The sequence below is a fragment of the Enhydra lutris genome, unplaced genomic scaffold (assembly GCF_002288905.1).
Source record: "Enhydra lutris kenyoni isolate GAN:26980312 unplaced genomic scaffold, ASM228890v2 scaffoldscaffold12, whole genome shotgun sequence".
Lineage (NCBI taxonomy): Eukaryota > Metazoa > Chordata > Mammalia > Carnivora > Mustelidae > Enhydra > Enhydra lutris.
In genome coordinates, this window is record NW_019154096.1 from 39,719,469 (window position 1) to 39,746,555 (window position 27,087).

General features: G+C 48.6%; 1 protein-coding gene across 1 annotated transcript in view; it reads right to left on the bottom strand.

Annotated features, from left to right (window-relative positions):
- LOC111145094 (Rho GTPase activating protein 22) overlaps positions 1 to 26,259 on the bottom strand; it is a 167,231-nt gene extending 140,972 nt beyond the window's left edge. Inside the window, exons 1-2 of the mRNA XM_022499727.1 lie at positions 26,166 to 26,259; positions 22,608 to 22,772 (exon numbers count right to left, since the gene is read on the bottom strand). Of these exons, the coding sequence (XP_022355435.1) occupies positions 22,608 to 22,659 (52 nt within the window). The 5' untranslated portion in view covers positions 22,660 to 22,772; positions 26,166 to 26,259. The remainder of the gene's footprint in view (positions 1 to 22,607; positions 22,773 to 26,165) is intronic.
- Between the last annotated feature and the right edge of the window lie 828 nt (positions 26,260 to 27,087).

The following is a 27,087-nucleotide window of genomic DNA, read 5'->3' on the forward strand; positions in this document are numbered from 1 at the left end:
GAGGGGGTCAGGCCTGTGTACCGTTGCCTTTTGCAGTCATTGGCTGGAGGCCTCCTCAAGAAGACCATGACCTTGACCATCATTGTGCCCCACCCCCACAGAACAGCATGGAGTTGGCTTGAAAGTTGAGGTTGACCCTAAAAGAGCTAATAGCTAGGGGCTGTTGATTGATCCCACTCCCTGCAGCTGACCAGTGAGTCCTTTCTCGAAGGGGGCTTTGGCAGTTACCACACAGGGGTTTATGGAACTCAAAGGCCTCATTTTTAAGTCTCTGTAAATGTTGGGCTCAGACAAAAACTACTCACTTAAAAATTTACTTGGCCAAGTGTCTGAGCTCCCCGTTTAATCAGGCAGCTTTCAAATAAAGATTTTATCAAGCTGCAAGTTCTTACTGTGAGTTTTCCCTTCCAAGAAGGGAAAACTTCTATTAGGGAGTGTGTGGAACTGACAGTGGGACAGCCTTGCTGTGAGTAGGTGGGGTCCCCCGAGGCACTAGGGGAGGGATAAAAAGGACCCCAGCCCACAGGTCTGACACCCTGGGCCAGGCGGGATTGCCTGTTGAGCTCCTGCTTTTGGCAGAGCCTGAGGGGAAAGAGGGAAATGCGCCTTCACTAATGGGGTTCTGAGTCTTGGAAATACAATGTACTGAGGTTCCAAGGAGCTGTCCCCATTTCCCTGAAGCAGGGGCGGGAGACCCAGTGGTGAGGCTATTGCCTGCCCAAGCTCAAATGGCAAAACCTGTCCTCACTTGGATGCCTCGAGGAAGCAGGTCTGAAATGTTTTCCACTCCCTAAAGAGTCAGATTTTAGAAAGTGATGACTTACCAATTTGGTCAGTTTTGCATTATTGGAAAACAAGTCTTCTCCCTTGTGAAAACACCTGCTTGTTGTGGAAAGCCAGGGTTTGGGACAGATGGAAAGAACGGAAGTTTCCCAGATGCCTTCTCTCTCAACTCACACCTCTCCCCAAAGTCAGGATTCCTCCCCTGCACAACCAGCCCCGCCCCTTGTGCGTCTCCCCTGGGCTGACCGCCCCCTCCCCCTGGCACATAACCTCCCTCTGCTCTTCTAGACATTTCTCCTCCTTTTGCATCTTTAATCCCGCCCTCCCTCACTGGCTCTTCTCTCCAAGTTGATAAAACCACTCGAGAGTCCTCTGCTTTTAAAATGATACCTTTTCTTTCCTTCATTTGTTATGGTAGAAGGGAACTTATTCGGGCGCTACACAATATGTAGCCCCTTCCTAATGTGGGGCAATCTCCTGCCATCTCCCTCTTTGGAAACCCTAAGGAATAGATCTGCTTTGTCCCTGCAGGCAGTCAGAGGAGGTCAGGTGACAGAAGCTCAGCCCACCAGATGCCCCTGCCTGGTTTTTATTCTAATCTTGAACATCATGAAAAGTCTGAGAGAGGGTTTGAATGGACTTCCTAGCACTGGCCGCAGTGACAATGTCTGCTGTGACAGGGGTCCCTTCCAGTATGGGGGAGGTATCTAGCAAGGGTGTCTCGGCCATGCTGTCCCATAAGAAAAGAATCCTTGTGCTTCTTGCTTTTTGGCCCTCTAGAGCCACTGTCACTCTTGTCCATCTTACAAGCCTAGATCTTCAGGTCTCAAAAGATGTTGTAAACCTCCAATATACCTCTGATAAATTCCCCTTTCTGGCTGCAGCGGTTTGGGTTGCCTTCCAGTGACTGGCAGCTCACAGACTTCTAGCTGGAGCCCACATCATGCTTTTCAGCCTATGCTTCCATATTCCTCCTCTCTTGCACTTCCTGATCCTCCTGACTCAGCACAGATGGCCCATCTCCCATGTGTCTGTTCTCTCACAGATGGTTATTTCCTTCCTTATTTCCCCAGTTACGCCACCAAGCTAACCATCGCTCATCTCAGACTGGAAACCACAGACTCTCCTTCCTAGCTATGGCTGCAGTCTTCCACAGCCTGTTGTCATGGTCCTCGGGCAGAGGCTCTTGTGGGTTATGACTGACAGTCAGCTCAGCTCACCCAGAAGGGGCAGCTGGATGGGGTCTTCCCACTCCGACAGACATTTCTTTCCTTCCAGACTCTTTCATCGTCATCTGTTCGAGACCCAGCTCCTGTCTGGGTGCCCTTTGTCGAGTATCTGGTACACACACACTACCTTCCTTTAACCTGCAGTGGGTGACACATTTAGCTTTCGGGGCTGAAAAAAAAATCCTGTCAACCAACAGTTCGATATCTGATGAAATTATTCTTCCAAAATGAAAGAGCAATTAACACATTCCCAAATAAACAAAACTTGAGACAGCTAACCACAAGCGGACCTGCCCATGAAGAAATATTAATGGAGCCCTTCAGGCTGAAATGAAAGGACACTAAATAGTAACTCAAATCCACATGAGGAAATAAAGAATAGCAGTAAACTATATAGGTAAATACGTAAGACAGGATTAATGTATTTTTCTTTGTAACTTCTCTTTTTTTCTTATTTAAAAGATAACTACATAAAACAGTAATGGTAAGTTTATGGTGAGGAGCACCCAGTGTATAAAGCCCACAGTGTGTGAAGATGTAACATACACAGTATGTCTGTGAGGATAGAGATATCTAGGAAAAGGTTTTGTATAGTTAGTATTAATCCAAAGTAGATTGCTATAAATTAAGATGTAATCCCCAAGGCAACTGCTAAGAAAACAACCCAAACATATATAGTAAAAGAAGGAAAAACAAGGGAATTAAAAGGCTATGTCAGAAAATATCTACTCAACACAAAAGAAGTCAGTAATTAGAGATCTGAGGAACACAACATGATATGTGACACAGAAAAAAGTAGCAAAGCAGCAAATGTAAATCCTTCCTTATCAGTAATTACACTAAATATCAGTAAATACACTAAATATAAATATAAATATAAACGTCCAATTAAAAGGCTGAAGTAGGGGCGCCTGGGTGGCTCAGTGCGTTCAGCCTCTGCCTTTGGCTCAGGTCATGATCTCAGGGTCCTGGGATCAAGCCCCACATCTGGCTCCCTGCTCAGCGGGGAGCCTGCTTCCTCCACTCTCTCTGCCTGCCTCTCTGCCTACTTGTGATCTTTCTTTCTCAAATAAATAAATAAAATCTTAAAAAAATTAAAAAATAAAAGGCTGAAGTAGAAGAATGGATTAAAAAGATACCAACAATATGCTGTCTAATGAGACTTACAGTAGCCCCCTTTATCCATGGGGGATATGCTCCAAGACCCCCAGTTGATGCCTGAACTACAGATAGTACCAAACCTTATATATATTATGTTTTTTCCTATATCTGTATACCTATGATAAAATTTAACTTATAAATTAGGCATAGTGGGAGAGTGACAACAATTCATAAATAAAGAGAACAATTATAACAACATCCTGTATACCATGAAAGGTATATGAATGTGGTCTCTCTCAAAATATCCTATTATACTGTATTTACCTTTCTTCTTGTGCTATGAGATGACAAAATACCTATATAATGAGACGAAATGAGGTGAATGACATAGGCAATGTGAATAGAGTAAGCTAGTATTGCCATTCTGATGACTCATCAGAAGGAGGATTATCTACTTCCAGACCATGTTCGACCACAGGTAACTCACCCTGGGGAAGTTGAAACCACGGGTAAGGAGGAACTACTGTCCTTCAGATTCAAAGACACAAATAGGTTGAAAGTAAAAGGATTGAAAAAGATACCCCATACCAAGAGTAACCAAAGGAGAGCTGGGCGGGGGGTGGGGGGAGTACTAAATTCAGACAAAATATGCTTTAAGACAAGAATTATTACAAGGGAGAAAGAAGGACAATGTATATTAATAAAAGAGTCAGTGCACCAAGAATATGTAACAATTATAAATATATATTCGCCCAACAATAGAGCACCAAAGTCCAGGAAGCAAAAACAGACTCAAGAGAGAAACAGTGCAACAATACTAATTGGAAACTTTAATATCCCACTTGCAATATCCAATAATGGATAGAACATCAATGAGGAAATAGAGGACTTGAAGAACACTACAAACCACCTAGACCTAACAGACATTTATAGAATACTTTGCCCAAGAATAGCAGAATACATATTCTTCTCAAATGCACATGGAACACATTCCAGAATGGACCAAATGCTAGACCACATAACAAGTCTCAATAGATTTAAAAGGATGTCTGCTCTCACCACTTCTAGACCACATTGTACTGGAGGTTCTAGCTAAGGTGGTTAGGAAAGAAAAAGAAATAAAAGTATCCCGATTAGGAAAGAAGAAGTAAAACTATCTCTGTTCACAGATGACATGACCTTGTATATAGAAAAAATTTTTTTAAAAGATTTTATTTATTTATTTGATAGAGATCACAAGTAGGCAGAGAGGCAGGCAAAGAGAGAGGGAGAAGCAGACTCACTGCTGAGCAGAAAGCCCGATGCGGGGCTCGATCCCAGGACCCTGAGATCATGACCTGAGCAGAAGGCAGAGGCTTTAACCCACTGAGCCACCCAGGCGCTCCAGTATATAGAAAATTTTAAGGAATCTACTGAAAAACTATTAGAATTAACAGATGAGAACAGCTAGAGTGAAGGGTAATAAGATCAATATACAAAAATCAATTGTATTTTTACACACTTGCCGTGAATAATCTGAGAATGAACTCAGAAAAGAAAATGATCCCATTCACAATAGCATCGAATAGGATAAGATATACAAGGATAAATTGAATAAGACAAGTATAAAACTTGTTCTCAGAAAACTAGAAAACACTGTTGAAAGGAACTTAGCTGAAAAGAGCTAAATAAATGGAAAAACATTCTATGTTTAATGATTGGAAGATTTAACATTAAGATGGCAATACCCATGCCGCCTCAAATGATCTACAGATTTAACACAATCCCAGATGACTTCTTATAGAGATTGACAAGCTTGTTCTAAAATTTATATGGAATTGCATGGCACCCAGAATAGCCCAAACATGTGGCCTGGATGTCAAGCCCCAGTGCAGTGGTGATTTTGGCCACAGCACAGGGAGATGAGCTTGTCATGGTTGCTGACTTCAACATGAAAGTTGGTCCTGAATGTCTTTGTCTACGGGTAAAGGAGTGGCTCCCTACTCTGTACCCCACCCACTTTGTTCCTTAGCTCTATGAGGGAAGCAACACTCCTTCTCTCTACCTACAGCTTCTGGGCTCATTCATCTTCCCACCCAAAAGACGGCTCATCCTACAGGATGGCTCCCAAGGGGTGCAAGGTGGCTCTTTGGTAGTACCAGAGGCTGAGAATTGAACAGGAGGATTGGGATGATCTAGGCAACAGATGACTAAGGCTCCAACTAAAGGAAACTGGAAATGATTGCTGTGGTCAGCTGAAAATAGCTCTCAAAGTGGGGCGCCAAGGGGATGAAGAGTGAGAGTACTGAGTCTGATTCTTGGCCCCATCGGCCTTGATCTGAGTTACTCTGAGCAGGTCCCTTAACTTTTCTGTGCCAGTTCTTTTATCCATCAAACAGAGATGATAATTGCTTTCCTGCCCATCCCAAATGGGCCATACTAAGGTAGGAAGGCTGAGTATGTGGAAGCTCTTTGCAAACTGAACACTATATAAGGACATGTACAAGAGTGTGTATAAGCAATGACTCTGGGGCTCACGATAAGCAAGAACCAGCTGTGCACTGACAACCCAGTAAACTCTGCAAAGAATCACTACGGGGTCATCCCTTCCTAAGATTTTGGCCCCAAGAGCTAGCTTCTCATACCAATAGGTAACGGATAGTCCCACAATATGACATATCCTCTGGAACAGCCCCGCCTGTTAATCTATCTTCTTACCGATAAAGATAACACACTTATTTGCCCCGCACATTAAAACAGTTTGCTCACTAGCTTGCAGTTTGCTTTGACGTCTTTGGCATGAGAGTCTTGTGTTTTGGTCAATAATTTCAAGCCTCCCCAAATGTGGCTTCTCTGTTTACAGCTCCGCGTAACTCAGCAGGCAGTCTCTTGATGTAAATACAACCGGGAGCAGAAGAGGGAGGTGACTTCAGAGGAAGTGAGCTGGTGGGGACACTCGCCATGCCCACCGCTCAGGTGTGCAACTGCTACAGTTTGGCACACACCAAAAGCCAGTGCCTAGGGCTCACAGCCCCGGTCGACCCTCTGCAGACCCAGCATTCTGATGAGTTTTCTGTCATCTGATTAGATTTTTCTGTTCTTGGTTTCATTTGCCAGGTTATGGAAGGTGGGGTGATATCACGGATAGAGCCTGGGCTTTGGGATCGAAATCTGGCCCCACCGTGTACTGGCTGAGTGGCATCTTCCAGTATCTTAGTCACCTCAGCTGCAAAATAGGGGCAACAATTGTCACCTCCCACGGTGGCGACGGAGATGAAATGAGACCAGGATTTGAAGCAGGAAGCATATGCTTGGAACATATTTGACCCTCCACAAAACGGAGGTGTGTGGCCTCCTTTACGCCAGTTATGAAACAGGTAACCTGACACTAAAATCTTGTGAGGGGGGAGGCAGACATATGAAACTACTAACCCTCACACATGCACTCACATGTGCACACAGTCCCACACACATGCACGTGCAAATACTCATATATGTGTGTGCATGCACACTCACACACACATGCCTTCTTCACAGTCTTACATATACACCCTTGTGCTCACAATCATACACGCACATTCTGTCCCAGGCACATGATCGGGCTCAGGTTCAGACACAGTCACACACTTCCCCTTGAACTTGGCTTCACCACTCACACATGCAGGTATGTGTACAGACTGACATATACCAGGCTCCCCCTCACACAGGTGTGCTCCTGGCGTGAGGTCATATGTTATGACAGCCCTGGAGAACACTCTGGCCCTGCTGGTGAGGCCCACTCCTCTGTCACCACCTGCCGCTGCCCAGTGTGGGGATCTGTGCTGACTGGGGGATGGGCTCCTCCTCTCCAGGGGTTGGCATGTCTCCCCACTCTTCCCCATGCTCAGTGTTTATTCTCAGAAAATAGTGACTCTGATCCATAGCTTCTTAGCCCCCTTTCTAAAAGCAAAAGACTCTGGTCTAGAGGTAACTATGTGCAGAATGTGTTTCTGTAGGATCCAGCAGGGACCATCGGCATGCTGACCCAGCCTGGCCACCTTGGGGAACTTCCTGGTTCTGTCTGGTCCTCCTATTATGAGTTCTGACTTCCTCTCCTGCCTTTAACCAGCCTCCAGGGGACAGTCCCTGGCACCTCTGAGCTCAGGGGCCTTAGGAGCGCATGCTGCTCTTGATCACCCCCAACTGGTCAACCAGTGCAGGCCAAAGCAGCCTGGTATCCCCTGTGTAGCAAGGTGAAGGAAGGCTGTGTGGTGGCAGTTTTGATCTAGTTCTGTGAGTATGTCTTAACTCTCCTAGGAATTCTTCCAGAAGCCACATCATCCCTTGCACAGCTTTGCGTCTCCAGGGAACTTAATAACTATTCACTGAATGAGTGACTGGATCATCTAGGGCAAATTTGCCATGGTGCCTTGGTGGAAGGTTGGGACTGGTTTCTGATGTGGAGAGAGGGTGTATCACTTCTGCCCCAAACACACTAAAAGAGACTGAATGACAGAGGGGAGCCTAGCAGGCTCCTTGTTGTCCAGGTCAGGGGACACCTGTATTCCTGCAGAATACTTCAGAGCAAAGGAGTGACGTTGCTGCTAAAGAAATGTGGACTCATCACCAAGTTCTGGGTTCAGAGATCCAATCTCCAAGGGGGGCCCTGGGCTGACACAGAAACTGCCACAACAAGAATGTTTTGGGGCACATCCCAAAAAGAGGAACTTGGCCCGGAGGGTCACTGTGACTCATTTGCTCTGGTATTTCTCAAGAGGAAGTCAAATCAATCACAAAATACCACTTCCTGAAATGATGAGTGCTTAGAGTGTTTTTTCCTTGTGAAATATGACTCCCTAATTTTGAGGAGGCTTGTATATTTCTCAGTTGCTTTTCTTGAATCAGCCTCTGTAGTCACACTTCATTTCCAATGCCAGGCTGGCCATTGACAAGAGGTTGGGCCCTGGACAGATCAGTTAATCTTTCTGTGCCGTTGTTTCCTCTTCTTTAAAATGGGGACATGAGGGGCGCCTGGGTGGCTCAGTGGTTTAAAGCCTCTGCCTTCGGCTCAGGTCATGATCCCAGGATTCTGGGATCGAGCCCCACATCGGGCTCTCTGCTCCATGGGGAGCCTGGTTCCTCCTCTCTCTCTGCCTGCCTCTCCGCCTATTTGTAATCTCTGTCTGTCAAATAAATAAATAAAATCTTAAAAAAAAAAAAAAAAAATAAAATGGGGACATGAATACCATCTGGCCAGCACTGTTCAGAGGATTAAATAAGGGGACCTACACACATCTCTTTGGACAACCCAGGAAAAAAACAGATGTTAAGCACCTGGTCTCTGGACTTGAGAACCTATCCCAGTGTTCTGAGTCCCATCCAGTCCAGATCTATTCCCTCTTCTGGAAAATGCAGGAATTGGACTGGATAATTTCGATGGCATCTTCCAAATCTGAGAAAACACGACTGGGTCAAGAGAAAGATAGCCATTTTGAGCCAACTCTGAGAAAGGTAAGTTCTCATGTCACTGAGAGAGAAGCATTTGAACAGTGTGGTCAGGGTGAAAGGATTCTACCATATTCGAACCCTAATGGGAGGCCCTGCTCCTATTAGCAATTGTCATTTGTCATTTGTCACCTGAAAATATGTTGCTTCTTAGCCATACACACCTAAGCCATCATGTTGAGTGAAGAGTAGGTAAAATATCTACGCAAAACACTTGATGTCTTATGACCATTGTGCTCTTCTGGGATCTGGTCACCAGAGGTCTTTTGGAAGGAGTCAGTCAAGGGAGGCCTGGGGAGTCAAGGAGATTACCTAGACTTTGCGTCCCATGAGACCTGAGTTCAAATCCTTCTCCTGCCTGTGGGTAACTCTGAAAACTTGGGCCAGTGGCTTGTGTTCTCTGAGCTGCTGCTCCCCCATATGTAAAACAGGGATAATGGAGTCACAGGGAAGTTAGAGGTCAAAGAGGAAGTCTCACGAATGAGTTCCTCTCCCATGATTCATCCCTTCACAGTGGGATGAATATGTTATGATCAAATTGCATTCATGAGCACACACTGTGGGACAGTGGAATACTCAAATACTCTTGTAAGTATTTGAGCTCAAACCGCTCTGAGTTAGCTGCCATCGTGGCCTCCCGTGGAGCTGAGGACTGGGGTGGCCTAATGGAAATCATGCAGGAGTCAGGGTGGGGCTAGGATTTAAATCCAGATCCACCTGTCTCTAGGATCAACATCTGAATCATAATGCAACACTGCCACCAGGGCACGTGACAATGCATTAAAGGATTTCAAAACACATACTTGGTATTTGCAATACACCCAAGTTAAGGGTGGTTCCTTGTAAGGGTCGTGCTGTTATTTTGTTTCTTCTCCCTGAAGTTTTTTCTAATTCTCCTTCAGCTTAAAGATGGCTGAGTCTAGCAGGAATTAGACCAGATGGTGCTTACATTGCCCTTTCTTGCAAAGGAGGGCTTTCCCCCAGCATGCACACTCACACACCTGCTTTGCTGGGCCTGTCTTCTGGCCCAAGCTTGGCTCAGGCTGGTGTCTCAGCCTCAAGGCTCCCAGGAGGGAGGCTCTGCTCCACCACCTATCCACACTCAGCCCCCTCAGGGTCCTAGCAAAGGAGTGGGTTTATACACACACACCATGTCACCTAGAACAGAAACTTTTTCTCCAAACGCTTAGCTCGCCTCCAGGAAATCTAGCCCCATGAGAGATCCAGGAGAACAAGCATCCAATTCTTAAAAGCAGCCATGTCCCTCCTGTGGTAGAGTGATTACAAAAATCTCCCAAATCCCTCAGCCTTCTCTGCATCCATGAGAGACACACGGCCCCATCACCCCAGTGTTTGCCGTACCAGACAGCCAGCGACCATCGCAAAATGAGGGAGGCCATCCTTTCCAGCATCCCCACTGTGGACACGCCAGAGAGCCCAGAAGACCATGTGAGCCCAGGAGAGCTTGACCCATCAGCAAGAATAATTGTTCACACTTTGAAGCTGCTGAGTTTTGTGGTTTGTTATACTGCAATAGCTAATCTCACCCACCCCCAGATTGTACTGTTATAGCATGGATTCACCCAGCCAGACCTCCTTGGTTCTGAATTTCTCTTGTCCTGATTCCAGCCAGGAGACTTGACAGGGGGTTGGCAAGAAACAGGCTGGGTCTGAATCCTAACGCCCCCCCACATCTTAGCCTCTCAGATCCTCCTTGGGACTAATGATATCCAGCCCTCAGGGCCATCGTGATGACCCATGAAAACACAGATGAAGCTTAACACTGAGTCGGTTTTCAGTAAATAGTAGTTTCTGGAAAGTGCTACATCGACACTTGTTAACTTGTTGTCTTCAAAACTAGCCCGTCTCAAACCCATGACAACACAGTTGGGGCTTCAGGGAAGGTGGAAGACCTTTGATCCCTTCCTCTCCACATGTATTTGTTAACAACCAATGCTGCAAAGCCCAGTGCCAAACACTGTGGAAGGATCCAGCTTGGGAGAACACAGTCCTCATCTCTAGGACACGCACAGGGAGGGTGTGTGTAATAGGAAATTTATATGTGGTCTTTGACCCTGGTTCTTAGCACAGAACTCTAAAAACACTTGGAATATCCTGAGCAATGGGGAGGTCTTGGTTGCTCACATCAAGCCCCTCTCAGCCACATCTGTGTCTGTGCTACTGACAGGCCCCCAGAGACCTTCAAGATGGCGGCTGGCCTCCAGAAAGATCAAGACATGATTAGTGGACTGGAGTGCTTAGCCCCACTTCTCACTCCCACCCCCACCTCTGGGGAGAGGGGAGGGACTCGAAGTTGACTTCAGTCACAAGAACCAATGATTTGATCAATCACACCTATGTCAGAAGACCTCCCCACAAAACCCCCCAGATGACAGAGTTCACAGAGCTTCCGGCTTAGAGGCGTTGGGATGGTGGCACACCCAGGGAGGTATGGGATTCTACCTTCATCCCATACCTCAACTACACAGCTCTTCCCATTTGACTGTCCCCGAACTATATCTTTTAACATAAATCAGTAACAGTAAGCAAAGCATTTTTGTGAGTTCTGTGAGCCATTCGAGCAATTTTCAAAACTGAAACAGGAATCCCAAGAATCCCTGAATTTGTAGTCAAGTTGGACAGAAGTGCTGGGCAACCCATTTGCAGCTAGTGTCTGAAGCGGGAGCAGTTTTGTGGGACTGGGCCCCTAACCTCTAGGGTCGGCACTAACTTTGAATAGCTGGTGCCAGAAGCGAATGGAATTGAATTGTTGGATACCCAGCTGGTATCAGAATCAGAGAGGGTAAGACTGTTGTCTTACAACTGTTGTTGTCTAAGGCTGTCATCTTCCCTCTGGATGTGAACCCTCACGGCCAGGGCCTGTCACACACCCTCCTGGGGCTATGCCCAGGGCAGGGTTTGGGAGAGAGCAAAGAACCAGGTACTGGGGACACCTGGGTGGCTCAGTCAGTTAAGTGTCTGCCTTCAGCTCAGGTCATGATCCCGGGGTCCTGGGATCGAGTCCCGCATTGGGCTCCTTGCTCGGTGGGGAGTCAGCATCTCCCTCTGCCTGCCGCTTCTCCTGCTTGTGCTCTCTGTCTATCTCTTTCTCTGAGAAATAAATAAATAAAATCTTAAAAAAAAAAAAAAAAGAAAAGAAAAGAAAAGAAAAAGAACCAGGGACCATGCAGGGGCTCTGGTCTCTCCCGGGGCAGGGCCATGGGGGACAGCTTGGGCCTGTGGCCATGGCTTCCTTCTCCTCTCTCCAAATTTGCTATTTTGAATATCAGTCTCTGCCAGTATCCCAAAGGATTCACAGATGATCACAAACCTATAATTTGGGGCACAATCTGTAAGAACCCTTGTGTGGGGCTGGGCATTTGGGCCCTGCTGCCAGCGTGACTAGCTGAAGAGACGCAGGGGTCTTTGTTCAGGCTGTGCTCTGTGATCTGGGCCTGGGGCTGGCTCAGCCTGGAAGAGGGACACCTCTGTCATTTGCAGAAAGGTGCTGTCTAGCCTCAGGGCCCTGGTCCCATACTGTGAGTTGCCTGGAGAATCAGTCCCAAGACAAAGACTTGAACACATGACTCTGGGATTCAAAGAAAGGGACAATACCCAGAGGTGACAGCAGGGGACTGCCATCAGGCCTGTTTTTCCTACTTGCAGCGGCCATGTGAATCCAGCCTGCCCTCTCTGTTCAGGACTCTGTTCAGGCTGTCTTCGCAGCCATGCTCTCACGCAGTCTCCGAGCCAGTCCCACCAGAAAGGAGCACATCTGGCCCTGGTGGGAGCACCGCCCCTCAGGGCAGATTAGGGTAATCCCATGTCAGCAGTTACCATTTGCTGAGTGCATATCACAAGCCAAGCCCCGATACCAAGGTTCACACACACCACCCCCCAAAGATATCTTGTTCGTTCCTGTTCTAAGAGGAAAGTAAGGCCCACAGGTGATAAGCGACATGTGCCAGATCACCTGTGAGCAGGGGCTAAGCCAACACCTCAAGCCCAGCCTGCCGGGGTGTCTGACACCAGGTGGCTCCGTCTACTTCAGTAGCGAGGACTGGGCACAGGTGTCTGCCAGATGGTACGTGTGTGGCTGAGCTGACTGCTGGTTCCGTGGGCTTCACTTGCCCACCTTGGAGGCCCCCAAGCCACCAATAGGCCCAGAAATCTGCTTTCGAGGCATTTGATTCTCCTTGGTGACCTTGTTAGCAAATTTAAAGGGTAAAGACTTTTGAAAATTACAAAAAAAACAAACAGATAAAGACTTTTGAAAGTCATCCAGTCACAGATTCAGTAATATTTGCAAAAGCATATTTATAACCAACAGGATTTCGTCATAAAATGGGCCTAAACCCCTCCTCATTCTCCATGCAGCCCCTGGGAGCTCCTTTCTTTGCTCCAGGTAAGACGTGGGGGCCACAGTCACGTGTCCTGCCGGGAAGGGCCAGAGCTTGCCTTGCCGTCCCTCTACCCCGGGAGTCCGAGTGAAGAGAGGACCGCCACCCTTCATAGGCCGCTGACTCAGGGAGGAACACAGTGCTCCCCCCTGACCCGGCAGGTGGGCCCCCCAGGCTGTATCCTGCAGACGCATTATCTTGCAGACAGAAGTGCGTTTACAGCTTTGTTTGGAACAGTGAAAATCTAGAGATGGCCTGTTGTGGGCTCTGCTGTGTAACCCGGATGACACCGAGGCCGGACGTGTACCCCCCGCCTCCGCCTCCGCTGGAGATGTCCTCACCTAAGGTACACTCTCTTCCTTGGGGCGGCCCCCACAGTCCTGGCTGGTCACTGTGGGGGTATACAGGCCTGGTCTTCTCCCCCCAACTCAGCACAGCTTCCAGCACCCACCCCAGCCTCGGCTGAGTGTGCAGGGCACTGAGGCGCTGCTTCCATTACAGCCCAGCTTTTCCCGCTGCTCAGCCCTGCTCGATGACTCCTCACAGGTACTGGTCCCCATCAACTTCCCCTATGCTCATCCCTCATAGCCATTGTGAAGTAACTCACGGTATCGCGGGAAAGTCCGAAACACACCCCTCATAGTTATTTTAAATTCTCCACCTTACAATTTGAAAATCTCTGCCACGTCTGGGTCTGGTTCTGATGCTCGGCTAGAGCTGCCTAGAGTTGGGCATCTACGTGTCTACGTTCTTTTGGTCAGTCAGGCTCTGATCAGACTCTGTCATGTGGGGCTCTGACGAGCCAATTTCCCTTGACGTCGGGCCTTGTTAAGAACCAAGCACACGGGGCGCCTGGATGGCTCAGTGGGTTAGGCCGCTGCCTTCGGCTCGGGTCACGATCTCAGGGTCCTGGGATCAAGCCCCGCATCGGGCTCCTTGCTCAGTGGGGAGCCTGCTTCTCTCTCTGCCTCTGCCTGCCTCTCTGCCTGCTTGTGCTCTCTATCAAATAAATAAATAAAATCTTAAAAAAAAAAAAAAAAAGAACCAAGCACACTGGTCAAAAATGGTTCCTTTTCCTCTCCTCCTGCTGATGTTTACGGTGGGAACCTAGCCAAGATCCTGGAGGTAAATCACACAGTATGGTGGGGCTCCCCTAGGACTGGGTTCCCCAGAGCCCTTAACTCTCAGAGCGGCCCATACTAAGCCCCCAGTAATCCATCAGCCACACGCATGTTTCCCTCTGTGGGCACTGGCTCCCACGGTGGCATCCACATGTGAGTCTCTGCTGTGTCGGTGACCCCTGGGGCTTGCTTGTCTGTCTCCAGTCCCAGAGGCAGTGGTTTTCCCCATGTCCTCCCTTCTGTTAGGGCTCCCAGAAGGGTGGTTGATTTTTCAATCTGTTCAGCTTGTACCTGTTCTTAGGAAGGAGTGGTGACTTCCAGGCACCTTCCGTGTACTCAGTTTTCCTCTTCAGGCTGTGTTTTTTGTCTTGCTGGTTAACGTGTTTTGTAATTGTTGCTTGGAAGCCATCCATAACGTACTGGGTAACAGAAATTGAAGTGCGTAGCTCTTCATCTGAGGTTTTATGTTAATCTGGCTGGGCTCCATGCTGTGATTAACATTGATGGTAACTGTAGGTGCCAGAGGCTTCCAGGCTTTCTGGCTTCCTTGTTTTTGTTTTTGCTTTTTCCTTTCTCTATGGTCTTTGGGTTTCACTAAGAACTCCTTCCGAAATAGAGCCTCTGTGGGCAGCTTCCTCAGCTGTGATGCGCTGTGACACTCGAACCCAGCTGATGCATTGGTGAGGTGCGAGGAGGGAAAGCCTGTTATAATCTTATGGTTAATACTCAGGCTTTTTGTGGGCCTGAGTCCCTGGGCTATGACCCGCAGAAGTACTAAATAGGCCACCCCCTTTTTTTCTTTCCCCCCTGAGGTGAGAGGAAGTCTAGCTGACCTGGAGCTGGCCAACTACCCTCCCACCAGGTCATTTTGGCTCTGGTAAGGAGCTCTACTTGGAGGATGGGCCTTTGCTGTGGAGAACATTTTGGTCATCTTTTCCAGTGGTTGCTCTTCCTTTCCCCCGTCTGACATACACAGGGGTTTTTCTTGATTCTTCATCTTGAGAATCTGGTGAAGTTCCTGGAAGAAAAACCCACGAAAGTGTGCCCCTCCCATTGGCTGATTCTGGGGCCCCCAGGAGTTTCTCACCGTCAAGCTAATCCACAGCCTGCCTCCAGCAGGTAGTCAAATTTAGCATTTCAGTGTTCGTACCAGATCATGATTCCAGTGGCTTCTGCTTCAGGTAAACTCACCTGGGCTATTATTTTCTGAATTCCCCTATGGCTCCAGATTTGAGGTGGTGGTTTGCCCTGGAACCTCAATTTTCTGATGAGTCTAAGAAGAGTCACTGATTTTAAGTTCATTTACATTTTCCCCTGTTGTATGGGTAGAAATGACAATTTCCCAGCTTTTTCCATGTCAGATTTTATAGCTGCTACAGAATGACTATTCTTTTTCAAACAACTCCTACTGCGCCTCCCACCTTCCTGTCGCTGGAAGATCCTGCTTCACCTCCCAGAGGCCCAAGATCTACACGGAAGACTTTAAAGAACGGTTTCCTATAGATCCCTCCATTTGATTTTTTTTTTTTTAAAGATTTTATTTACTTATTTGTTAGAGAGAGAGAGAGAGAGAGCATGAGCACAGGCAGACAGAATGGTAGGCAGAGGCAGAGGGAGAAGCAGACTCCCTGCTGAGCAAGGAGCCCGATGTGGGACTCGATCCCAGGACGCTGGGATCATGACCTGAGCCGAAGGCAGCCGCTTAACCAACTGAGCCACCCAGGCGTCCCCCTCCATTAGATTTTGACAGGTGATGAATAAGCTCCAAGAAGTGGGTGTTTTTATCAGTTTTGTTACCCGCTGCATCCCCAGTGCCTGGAACAAGTGCTTGGCGCAGCCCCTATGTGCTGAGTGACTAAATGAACTATCAACTCTGTGTTAGAGAACCCTTGAGTGAACTTCCCAGGCATGGCCACCTTTGGTGGCCTCAGTAGCTTTCATCTCTATGACAGTCTGACTTTCTCTGGGACCCTCAGTTGACTGGTATTGGGTTAGCACTCCCCGAACACTGAAGAAACAAGACAGGATGCCTGGTTCTAAGTAGATGGTCCTTGTAACCCTACACAGAGTTTCCATCAGGCACAAATTGATCATTCCACTTTCTTAAAAAAAAAAAAAAAATGCCAAAGGCAACAGCTCAGAGCCAGAGATTAATAGTAGAATCCAATGGTTTACCTGGACAGGAATTCTTATTCATTCAGGAATTAACCTGTGCCCTTCCTCGAACTCTCTGTTTTTTATTAGATGCGTAATCCTTATATAGGTTCTATGATATGACCTTTCAGGATCTCCCCTTTATAGTGAGGAGCCCAAATGGAGAGATTATGTAACTTGAATAAACTCACAGATTAAGCGGTGGACCTAGGAGCTATATCCGGACCTGGCTTTCTCTAAAGACTAGCCTTATTTTTTCAGAATTGGGATAATGGTGTCAGCAGCAGAACCACTAACCCAGTCCTACTACGAGGGGCATGTTCCAAATTCAGGTGGGGGATTTGATGGCTATGGCTAAAGGTGTGGTCGATGTCCCTAAAGGCAGAGGTGTAGCAGTGAATGAGCACTAGAGATGGGTCAGCTCAGATCTGGGTTGAGTCCTGTCTGCCATTCATTGGCTGTGTGCCCTCAGGAGTCAAAGTACTTCCCTAGTCTCAGCTTCCTTATCTAGCTGACAGGGGGAGCTGCTCTGTCCTCACGAAGCTGGGGCAGCATTATATTGAGACTGCAGGGGAGGAGAAGCTGCGAGGTACGTAATGGCTGTGAGCCCTCTCTGTGGTTTCCTATTTTGCAATCATTCTCAGAGTCAAATCACTTCTCCCAGATGCACAGGAACAGAAATCATCGTAAAAAAATGGCTCCCTAAGGAAATCCTCTGATTCAGCCCACACTTGGTTCAGTCACTGGGGGTGGGTAAGTGTGGGCTTCCTCTTGGCTCCCCAGTGGGCACTGTGTCTGGCAGGGCTTCTGTCTAGACGTTCACTAGGGGCTCTGCCCAGCCTCTCTCCAGTCTCCTTGTTCCTGGGGCACGGATGGCTCATGGCTGCCAGCAGGGAGCCCAGGAAAACAAGAGGGATCCCTCCCATTTTTATGGGCTGTATCTGCCCCTAAAATTCATATACTAAAGTCCTAATGCCCAGCACCTCACAATGTGACTGTATTCAGAGTTAGGGTCTTTAAAGAGGTAATTAAGTTAAAATGAAGTGAGTAGGTCCTAGTCCAACATAACTGGTTAGAAGAAGAAATTGGGACCCAGAAACACACAGAGGAAGACACAGGGAGAAAATGCCATCTGCATGCTAAGGCAGTTGGCGGGGGGAGCTCTGAAGAAACCAATCTTGCTGATACCTTGATCTCAGACTTGTAGCCTACAGAACTAGGAGAAAATAAATTTCTGTCGTTTAAGCCACTCAGCCTGTGGCACTTGTTAAGACAGCTAGAGCAAACATACCTGCCTGTCCTTCTCACTGTGAGTCAGTGTGAGAGGTGAGGGGCAATGAGACACAGGGGCAGGGATGGATTGGTTGCCCACTCAAGGCCAGGAGGCAGTGGTAATGATTATAAAGATACACACACACACACACACACACACATGAGAGAGAGAGCCTCAAAATACATGAGGCAGAAATGGACAGCAGACAATTGAATAATAAGAACTGGAGATTTCATATCCGTACCAAGAATTGTTAAAACAACTAGACAGACAATCAGCAATGACATAGAAAGCCTGAGCAACATGATCAACAAATCTGATCCAACCGCTATATATAGGACACTCCTTATAACGGGTCCAGAATATACATTATTTTCAAGTACCTATGGAACGTTCTTCAGGATAGGTCATATGCTAGGCCGTAAAACAATAAGCCAACAGGTGAGTGAGGAAACAAAGTGTACATCTATACAACTGAAAAAGGAACAAACCACGGATACACATAAGACCATGAATGAGCCTCCAATACTATGCTAAGTGAAGAAATCCTGATGCAAAAGACTATATAATACATGATTCCATTTCCATAAAACATCTAGAAAAGGCAGATTTATACAGACAAAAGGCAGATCAACGGTTTCCTCGGGCTGGAGTGGGAGTATGGATTAATTGCACATGTGTACCAGGGAACTTTTTTGGGTGAGAGAAATGTCTTAAAATTGGATTAGGGTGATGGTTGTACAATTCTACAGATATACTAAAAATCATGGAATTGTACACTTTGAATGGGTGAATTTCATCATACGTAACCTACATCTCAATAAAGCTGTTAAATACATACACATATGAGGGGCTCGGGGATAGCACAGTCGGTTAAGCATCCATCACTTGGTTTCGGCTCAGGTCGTGATCTCGGGGTTGTGAGAACAAGCCCCAGGTCAGGCTCTCCCCTCAGCACAGAGTCTGCTTAAGTTTCTCTCTCCTTGTCCCTCTGCCCCTCCCCCTGCACTCTCTCTCTCTCTCTCTCTAAAATAAATAAATAAATCTTTAAAAAATAAATAAACTCGTACATACATATATGAGATGATAGTAAATGAAGTAAAGAAAAATAAGGCAGGGAAGAAGGGTAGGAATGTCAGAGTGGGCTGCGAATAGTGCGGTCATTCGTGGTGTTTGCCAAATACTTCCAATCCCCTCTTCTAATCACATGGTAGGATGGCACTTCCTGGACTCCTTAAGGGTAGGTGGACAATGAGTTGGCAATGAATGTGACGTGTGGGACTTCCAGATTGAGGATTTTCTGTTCATCTGAGACCTTTCTGGAGCTCGATCTCTCCTTTGACCCCCTGGCCTGGCTGCCAGCACCACGTGACATGATTATTTCATCAGCCTGGGTATTTAACTCACTATGATGGACAGGTGACTTTGACTCAGTTACTACATGACCTGTGCTACTGAGACACAGACAGGTGCTCAGGGAGAGCCTCAAAAGAAGATGGTAAAAGTCCTGTGGAGGTCAGTTTGTGAGCCGTGCAGATGTCTGGGGGGAAGGGTACTCTGAAGAAAAGGCAGAGCATGTGCAAAGACCCGGCTCATCCGAGGAGGAGCAAGGAAGCCAGTGTTGCCGGCACTTGGCAAGCGGGGAACACAGGAGATGATGTGACAGTGATGGTGAGTCAGCTGGAGGACTGACATGGGAATCTGCGGGGATGGGCTGAGCAAGTGCCACTTCTCATAGGGTTTAGGCTTTAAGAGCCTTGTTCCAGCTGCAATATTGGAAGGAGATGGATAGGCCAGAGGCAAAATCAGGAAGACCAGTAAGAAGGTCTTTGTAAAAAGAATTTAGGTGAGAGCTGACTTCACACCCTGAAGCCACAGCATTCTTCCTATAAACAACTCTTCCCACCCACCCCCCAGCTTTATTAGAATACAGTTCACACCCAGCACTCTATAAGTTGAAGGTATACAGCATATAACTTGAATTACATCTATTGTGAAATGATAACGATAATCAATTTAGTTAATATCTGCCATCTCAAGTAGGTACAAAAAAAGGAGAAAAATAAAAATGCTTTTCTTCCTTGTGATGATAACTCTTAGGATCTCCTCTCAACTTCTAAATATATCATACAGCAGTATAATACACTGTGTCATACACTCCACTCCTCCATGGGACTTGTTTATAACTAGACATTTGTACATTTTGACCACTTTCCTCCAATTCTCCCTCACCCTGCCCCACTTCCAGTAACCACAGATTTGATCTATCTTCTTTTTTTAAAATTGGAAGTGTAGTTGACATATAATATTATAAGTTTCAGGTGTCCTATAAATCTGATCCAATCAGTCCTACATTTACAACTTTCAATAGCTCCCTACTGCCCATGAAAAAGAGTCCAAGTTTCTCAACATGGCATCAACCTACCTCTCCTGTACCACCCACCCCTTCCTTTCCTATGATTTCAGTTCTCCTGTCTCTGAGTCTCCCATTCTCTCCCACTCTCGCCTCCCCACCTGGGTCCATGTGGTTTCCTCACGTCCCTGCATCCACAGCAGGGAGGGAAGAGCTGTTCTGGAGAAAGATCAAGTGAGCAAAGCCAGAGTTGGGAGGGCACTGGGGTGGGCTGTGATGGAGGAGGTTCAGTCCAAGCTGCCCTCTGGCCTTGCTCCTGGAGGTTAGTTTATGGGCCAAGGAGCTGGGATCCTGAATGAATGACTGGACTCAGAGCTGCCTTCTCTTCCTTCTGGACTCTCTGGCCCAGTATGCACAGAGATTACCCTCTTTCTGCCCACCATGATTCAGACCTTCAGCGGCTACTCATGGTGGGAAGGACCCTGGAGGGTCAGCTAACTGGGAGAAGCCTCTAGTCCTTGGCAGAGAACTGCACAGGCCAGGGGGCAGCAGTGTGGGAAGCTGGTGAGCACAGAGGCTGTAGCTGGTCCGAATGGGGAGGACTGTGCCACAGGAAAATCTTACAAGTGGTGGGGCTTATGGCTGGGTGAGAGTTTTAGCCAGGTCTCCCCAAATGAAAGACCAGAGTGCGGGCTGGCCTCCAGCCTCCTGCTATCGGGCAGTTCCTCGACTCGACAAAACTCCAGGCAGAGTGAAGAAATGAGGTACGGCACAACATTTTAACCCCAAAAAATCTCCCGTTTGCCCCAATTCCCTGGAAATACCTGACAAAAGCAAGCACAAGTTCCCAATTGCTCTCCTCCAGAATCTATGGTGCGAGACGGAGAGAAGAGAAAGAGCCAGAGGGAGATAGACAGAGAGACAGAAAGAGAGAAATTGAGTAAGGGAGAGAGACAGAACGGCTGACCCAGAGAGACCGAGGATGAGGTGGAGAAACTGCTTCCCCTGTGTTGGCTGACTTTCCTATTTTCCGAAGCCTTCTGTAGAACAGCATGGCCAGTCCCTCTTTATAAAGCTGCCAAGCTGTTTGTGGTCAGATAATGATTTTTAAAATTAATTAAGTCTAAGGGAATGAAGTGCTGATGCCTGCTACCACGTGATCAATCCCCAACACATCACTACTCCAGAGATGCCAGACATGGAAGGACACCTGCTATGTAGCTACATTTATAGGAAATATCCAGAGTAGGTGAGTCCTAGAGACAGAAAGGCAGATCCGTGGGTGCCAGGGCTGGGGGAGGTGGGGAACCACTGCTCAGTGGTTTTCTTTCAGGGTGGTGAACATGCTTTGGGACTGCAAAGAGGTGGTGGTCACACACCATGGAAGTACAAATCACCGCTCAATTAACGGGTCACTTTAAAACGGTTAATTGGGTTATGTTAATTTCACCGCCCTTGAAAATTTAACTCCACCTTCTTCTTTAAATTCAGGTATCCCGTGCTCTTTCTCATTTGTCTTTCCCTTAAAGAATTAGCATCTGCACTCTGAAGCTGGGGGGGGGGGGGGGGGGAGGTGGGTGGGGTCTGCTCTACTGTGAAAATCTGGAGGCCAGAAGCGTCCACAAAAGAGAGTGACTTTTCCTTTCAAATCAGTTGGTACCATAAACCTAACTGAGGGGAAATAATCTGGAGATTCTACAGACCCCTAAGGCATTAGAAGTGAACAGAATTAAAGGCTAATTTCAGCTGCTCCCCACCCCCACTATAGAAAGGGACACTATGAGTAGTGTCCCGTAGCCTGTCCAGCCCAGCGTCAGACCCAGGCGACTTGGCTGCGTGAACATAGAGCTCGAGGGCTCGTCCCTGCACACACCCACTCAGACCCCAGCAAGGGCTGCTGTGTGCCGTCTGAGGCCTCCCCAGCCTTGGTCCGGGGGTTCCGGTTCCTGGCCACACAGGAGGTTCACCTGAGAACCAAAAAATACGCGGATGTCTGGAACTCACTCCAGACCAATCTCCAAGTATTTAAAAATACCTGGGGATTTTTAAAAGCTCCTTTGTGATTCTAACATGGAGCTAGGTTAAAGACCACTGCCTGCGTTTCCTCCTCTGGTATCTGGGATTTCAATCATCCTCGGAAAGTGTCCAGGTACAAAGAACATGACACACCACGTTGCAACCACCCAGCCGGCATCTGTGTGACCCCCCTCAACGAGCAGCTGCACGACCACCCCCACAGCCCCTGCACGTGACCCAACCCGCGGGGGGCTTCCTCTGTGCCTCAGTTCCCTGCCGGCACTTTACTGGGGGCTACTGAACCAACTGCCTGGCTGGGTCGCTTCCAAGCAGGATGTACTCCCCTCCCCATGCAGGACCTGCCTCTTCCCCCCCCCCCCAGTCTCTGGACAGGGTGATCCTTCCAGATTCTGAATGTCATCAGAGCCCTGAGTCACTGGACTCAAATCCCTCCAACGATCATGGTCATGTTGAAGGCTCTGTGTTTCAGGCAGACACAGAACATCTCCCAAGTTCAAGGGTGAGGGCTGTGGGCACCATCAGCCCATGCCCAGGCCTTGACAACAGATGATGCCCCTTGATGCTTCCAGCCAACAGGACCAAGACAGCTCCTTGAGTGACCCCATCTCCCAGCCTCAAATGACCCCATCTCTCAATCCAGAAGCCAAGAGCAAAGGTAATCATATTCCACATAGAATAAAATAAAATTCTTACCGAAATATCTGGCTGCAAATGTTCTTCTTTTGTTGGAAGCTGTCGGCAGCATAATGAAGCTGGCAGACTATGTGCAAATTTCTTGTGTATCCTTTTTATAAAGAACCAACCACATCCTCAAGCAGACAAGCTAATTCCTGTTTTCCAGTAACAGGAGATCAGCATCTATAGAAAAGAAATATATTTAGAATGCCCTTTATCTGGTGTTTTCTTGGATTTCAAACAAGAAACCTTGCTGTGAGGAATGAGTCCCTTAAATATAAGTGTGCCCAGGGATCTTGGAATGGCTTTGGGCAAGTCATGGGACCGCTGGGTATCAGTTCCTCATCTGTAAAATGGGAACAATAATGACAACTGCCCCTCCCGGTGAGCAGAGGATCAACAAGATGAGGAAAGCAGTGAAACAGCAAAGCCCTTCACACATCAGACACTCTGTTTGATCCTTTCCATCAGCTGACCTGGATTCAGAAGGAGCTGTGTTTCCCACACAGCCTAGAAAGTGGCTACAGACAATGACTGGTAAGCACGCAGAGATTGCCAGGATGCTGTCTGTGACTCCCATCTGGTGTGTGCCACAGTCCTGCCCATGGGGAGACCAAGGACGTGGTCCCCATACCTGCACGGAGAGACGAAGTCCCCACAGCACCAGCGGCAGACCCTCAGCCTTGTACTCCGGCTGCTAATAGTGTGACTTTTTGTTCCATTGCTGGAAAAGTCAGCATCATCCACGCATCATTTCCAGGTGTGGGAAATCAAAAAGAAAATCCCAATTAGGAAACAGCCAAGTGAGTTTCAGGCAGCCATCAATGTCATTGACATCGTGGTCTTGGCAATCTCGAGGAAAGGCAGTTCCCAGGGGGTGGTGCTGTCCATTAAAATACAGATGGAGTTTACAGATGCCAGGAGCAAACTCTGGGACGACAGCCCCCAGAATGTTCTTCCTACTCCCCTTCTCGTCTCCTCTGCTCTCCTGTCTCTGCCGTATTGCTTGGATAGTGTGTTTGTGATCACAGAACCAATCCCCACCACACAGATAAGACAAGCATGGCCAGCACTCAGTGTAGGCAGATCCCTTCCCCCCACAAGCTGTGGGGATGCAGGGACTCAGGCTGTCATAGCCATAGGAAGTGGCAGCGGGGCTGTGGGCTGCTGGGCTGGATAGCACTGTCCTAGGCTGCAGTGGGGCAGTGCCATCGTGCACCAGCCTGGGCCATCTGTGGACAGTTACAGCTGCTGGCATCTCTAAAGGGAGCACGGTACCAGAGCAGAGGAATCGCCACGGTGGTGCCTCTAGGGGGTGACCTGGGACAGCTAACAGAGAAAGAAGCCACAGCAGAGCCCCAGACCAGAGGCTGGCGTGGACCCCAGCCCAGGAGCTGGAGAGCAGAGTGGCAAGCAGAGAACTCTAGAGCTGAGACAGACTCAGAGACCCTTAGGGACCCAGAGTGACATCTCTCTGTATTTTCCAAACACACAGGACTAGGAGAATGGCTGAGGGGAATGAAGAGTGACAGGAAGAAGCCCTTCCTATGACCTAGTGTAATAGGGGCTTTAGAATTAAAAACTCAGGGTCTGTCTCCAGGTTTTTCTTTTTCTAGTGGTGTGAATCTGGACATGCTACTGAACTAGGGCTACCCAATTTAGCAAACAAAACTGCAGAATGCCCAGTTACGTTTTTAGTGTAAGTGTGTTCCAAATATTGCCTGGCACATAGTATCTACTATAAAGGTATTCATTGTTGTCCTGTATTTTATCTGGCAATCTAGTGTTTATACCTTCTGAGTATCCATTTTATCTTTGGTTAAAAGAAGATAATCAGGTAAGAAACTTTCAGTTGCTGGAAACAAAAAAGACAATTAAAATTGGCTTAAAACACAAAGGAGGATTTACTGGCTCCTTTAGTGGGAAAGTACTCATAATATGGACTTCAGGCATGGCTCGATCCAGCAGTTCATAATGTCCACCAAGTCTGGTTCCCTCCCACCCTCAAGTTCCCTTGTTTGCTTCCTGGCTGTCTGTGTCATCCACACCAAGGTTTCTTAATTATTTTAAAAAAGGCTGGATGCCAGCTTCAGGAGCTAATATTTTCTCCTTCATGTCTAATAGGAAGAGAATATATCTTTTGGTGTTTCTCTCACAAGTGCTGGGAAGCTTCCTTTCCCTATCTCCCCAAATATCTCTTGCCTGGTGGCTTTGATTGGACCACCAAATCCAGCCTTGAAGCAGTCCTGATGGTTGGGGAGAGATGTATGTGTTGACTAAACCAACCTGGTATCATCCAAGGAGCTGAGTGGACTGGGCTGGTATAGGAAAGAGATAGATACTGGAATAGGTGCCAGAGCCTTGTGACCAATGTGGGGAGCCAGCTCCAAATACACTGCCCACTGCAGACTGCTGTAAGGATAAGATAGATGAAACTGACCTCAGGAGTGTGTGCGTGTGTGTGTGTGTGTGTGTGTGTAAAATGTTAATTCTTCCCCTTGGACATGATCGCTCTTACTTTTTTTCTCAGCCCCTACCTTTCTCCTGGCCAGATGTATAACCCATCTCAGCTCTGCTAGCACAGAGCCAAGAGGCCTCCCAGGGAACCAGTGTGCTGGGCCTCTGTCCTGGCTGTGCCATGTGCCCTGGGCTGGTCTCTGCCCCTGAAGGGCCCCCATTTACATCATGGGGGGAGAGCATGTGTGTAGGGGTGTCGGGTATGTGACTGTACCAGGAGGGCTCTGGTTAGAAGCGTGACCTCAGCCCTCAGCCTGCGGTGAGAATGACAAGGCTCGGGCACATGGGCTTCTGTTTTGGGGAAAACAGGGGTGGAAGGGCAGACATGGCTGGCCTTGCTTTTCAGCCCCAGGGAGAGGGGAAGCAATCTCAGAGGCAGAGAAGACAGGAGAACTGTTCTCCAAGCATCCAGCCCAGCCATCCCTGTACCCTCACCCATCTTTCTTGGCAGCAGCATTCAAGGATAGGCCACAGCCCAGGTAAGCTCGGCAGAGTTGGGGCACCGCTCCCAGCACCCAGCAGCACCCAGCAGCACCCAGCAAGGCAGTCATGGGGAACCCAGGGATGACTCAGCCATGAGCAGCTCAACTGGTGCGGCCACACAGCCAACGGGCTCCCTGTGGGAGAGAGTGCTGGGAGCCCCAGGCCGTCAGGCACTCAGGCAGTGCGCCCTGCACCGGGCATCATCCCGAGACCCACAGGCGTTATTAATAATGACAAGCAGCACTCAGCAGGCCCAGCAGTGGAGCAGACACAGTCACCTGACAGTATACCGAGGTAATATTACAGTGGACTTGTGGGTCACCCCATCACAGTTTAACAAGGGGGAACATTCAGACCCACAGTGCTTGGGGCTCACGGCCACCCCATCCCTCTAGCATGGCCAAGTGGCCATGTTGTCCTGCACTGGCCCCGGGCATGTGTTCACCCTATGGCCCCTCCTTCATCCCCACGTGGGGGCTGTGCCAATGAGTGCCCACCACCCGGTGGCATCCGCCCAGAGAAGGCGGACATCCAGGCAAGCTGCCTGGGTGCTGCCCGCTGGGGAGTCTAGCTCACCTGGGACCCGGGGAGGACATCGCCGTCTCCGCCGCCCAGAGGCTAGCCTGGGATCCTTCCTCGGACACAGCCTGGAGGGAGCGCTAGGGCTCCCTGCCCCCTCTGCTAACCCTGTGGCGGGGGCCTTGGCCCTGCCCCCGGTTCCCCATGTGACGAGTGGGCAGGGGAGGCGGGCAGGACCAGGAGGAAGCTGCCCCGGCCCAACATCATCAGTCAGATGCAGGCTCCCTGGCTCCTCTGCGCCTCTGGGGACGATGTGCTGATGGCCGTCCTTGGCCTGCTAAGAGCCTGCGGCTGCCCCGCCTGAGGAAGCCTTGCCCTGCCAGGTTAACCTCTGCCAGGAGGGGCTGCGGCAGGCCGGCTGGCGGAAGCCCGCCTGGAGTTCGACTTGGTGCAGAGCGCCCCCTGGCGGGCATCAGCAGGCACGGCCTCGCACGCCTTGGGACCGTGACCTTCCTCCCAGCCTCAGCTCAGCTGCTCCCAGCCGTCCAGTCAAGGCCGCACCTATCTTCCCCACCCTCACCTGTAGCCTCACCTTCCCTGGGGCCACAGGTGGCTGGGAGGGTGTGTAGGATTCCTGAGGATTTCCACCTTAGGCAGAACAGGAGCCCTCAGGTTGGGGGTTGGGGTGGGGATCTGAACCACTTCCCAAAGAACCAGCATCACTTAAATCTCCCCACTTGGGAAACTGAGGTCAGAAAGGTCCGGTGAATTTCCCAAGGGGACAGATTGCAAGTGGTATTGCTGAGACTTGAAACCAAGGCCAGCAGATTAAAAATCCTTTGAAAGCCAATGCCAAGGACAGAGACAGGAAGGTAGCCTTTATTGACCTGGCTTCCCAGTGGCTCTAGTGGGCAGGCCCTTCTCTGAGGGTGCACCGACCTCCCCCTCCCCTGGACTCAGTGTGGCCCTTTGCTCTTGC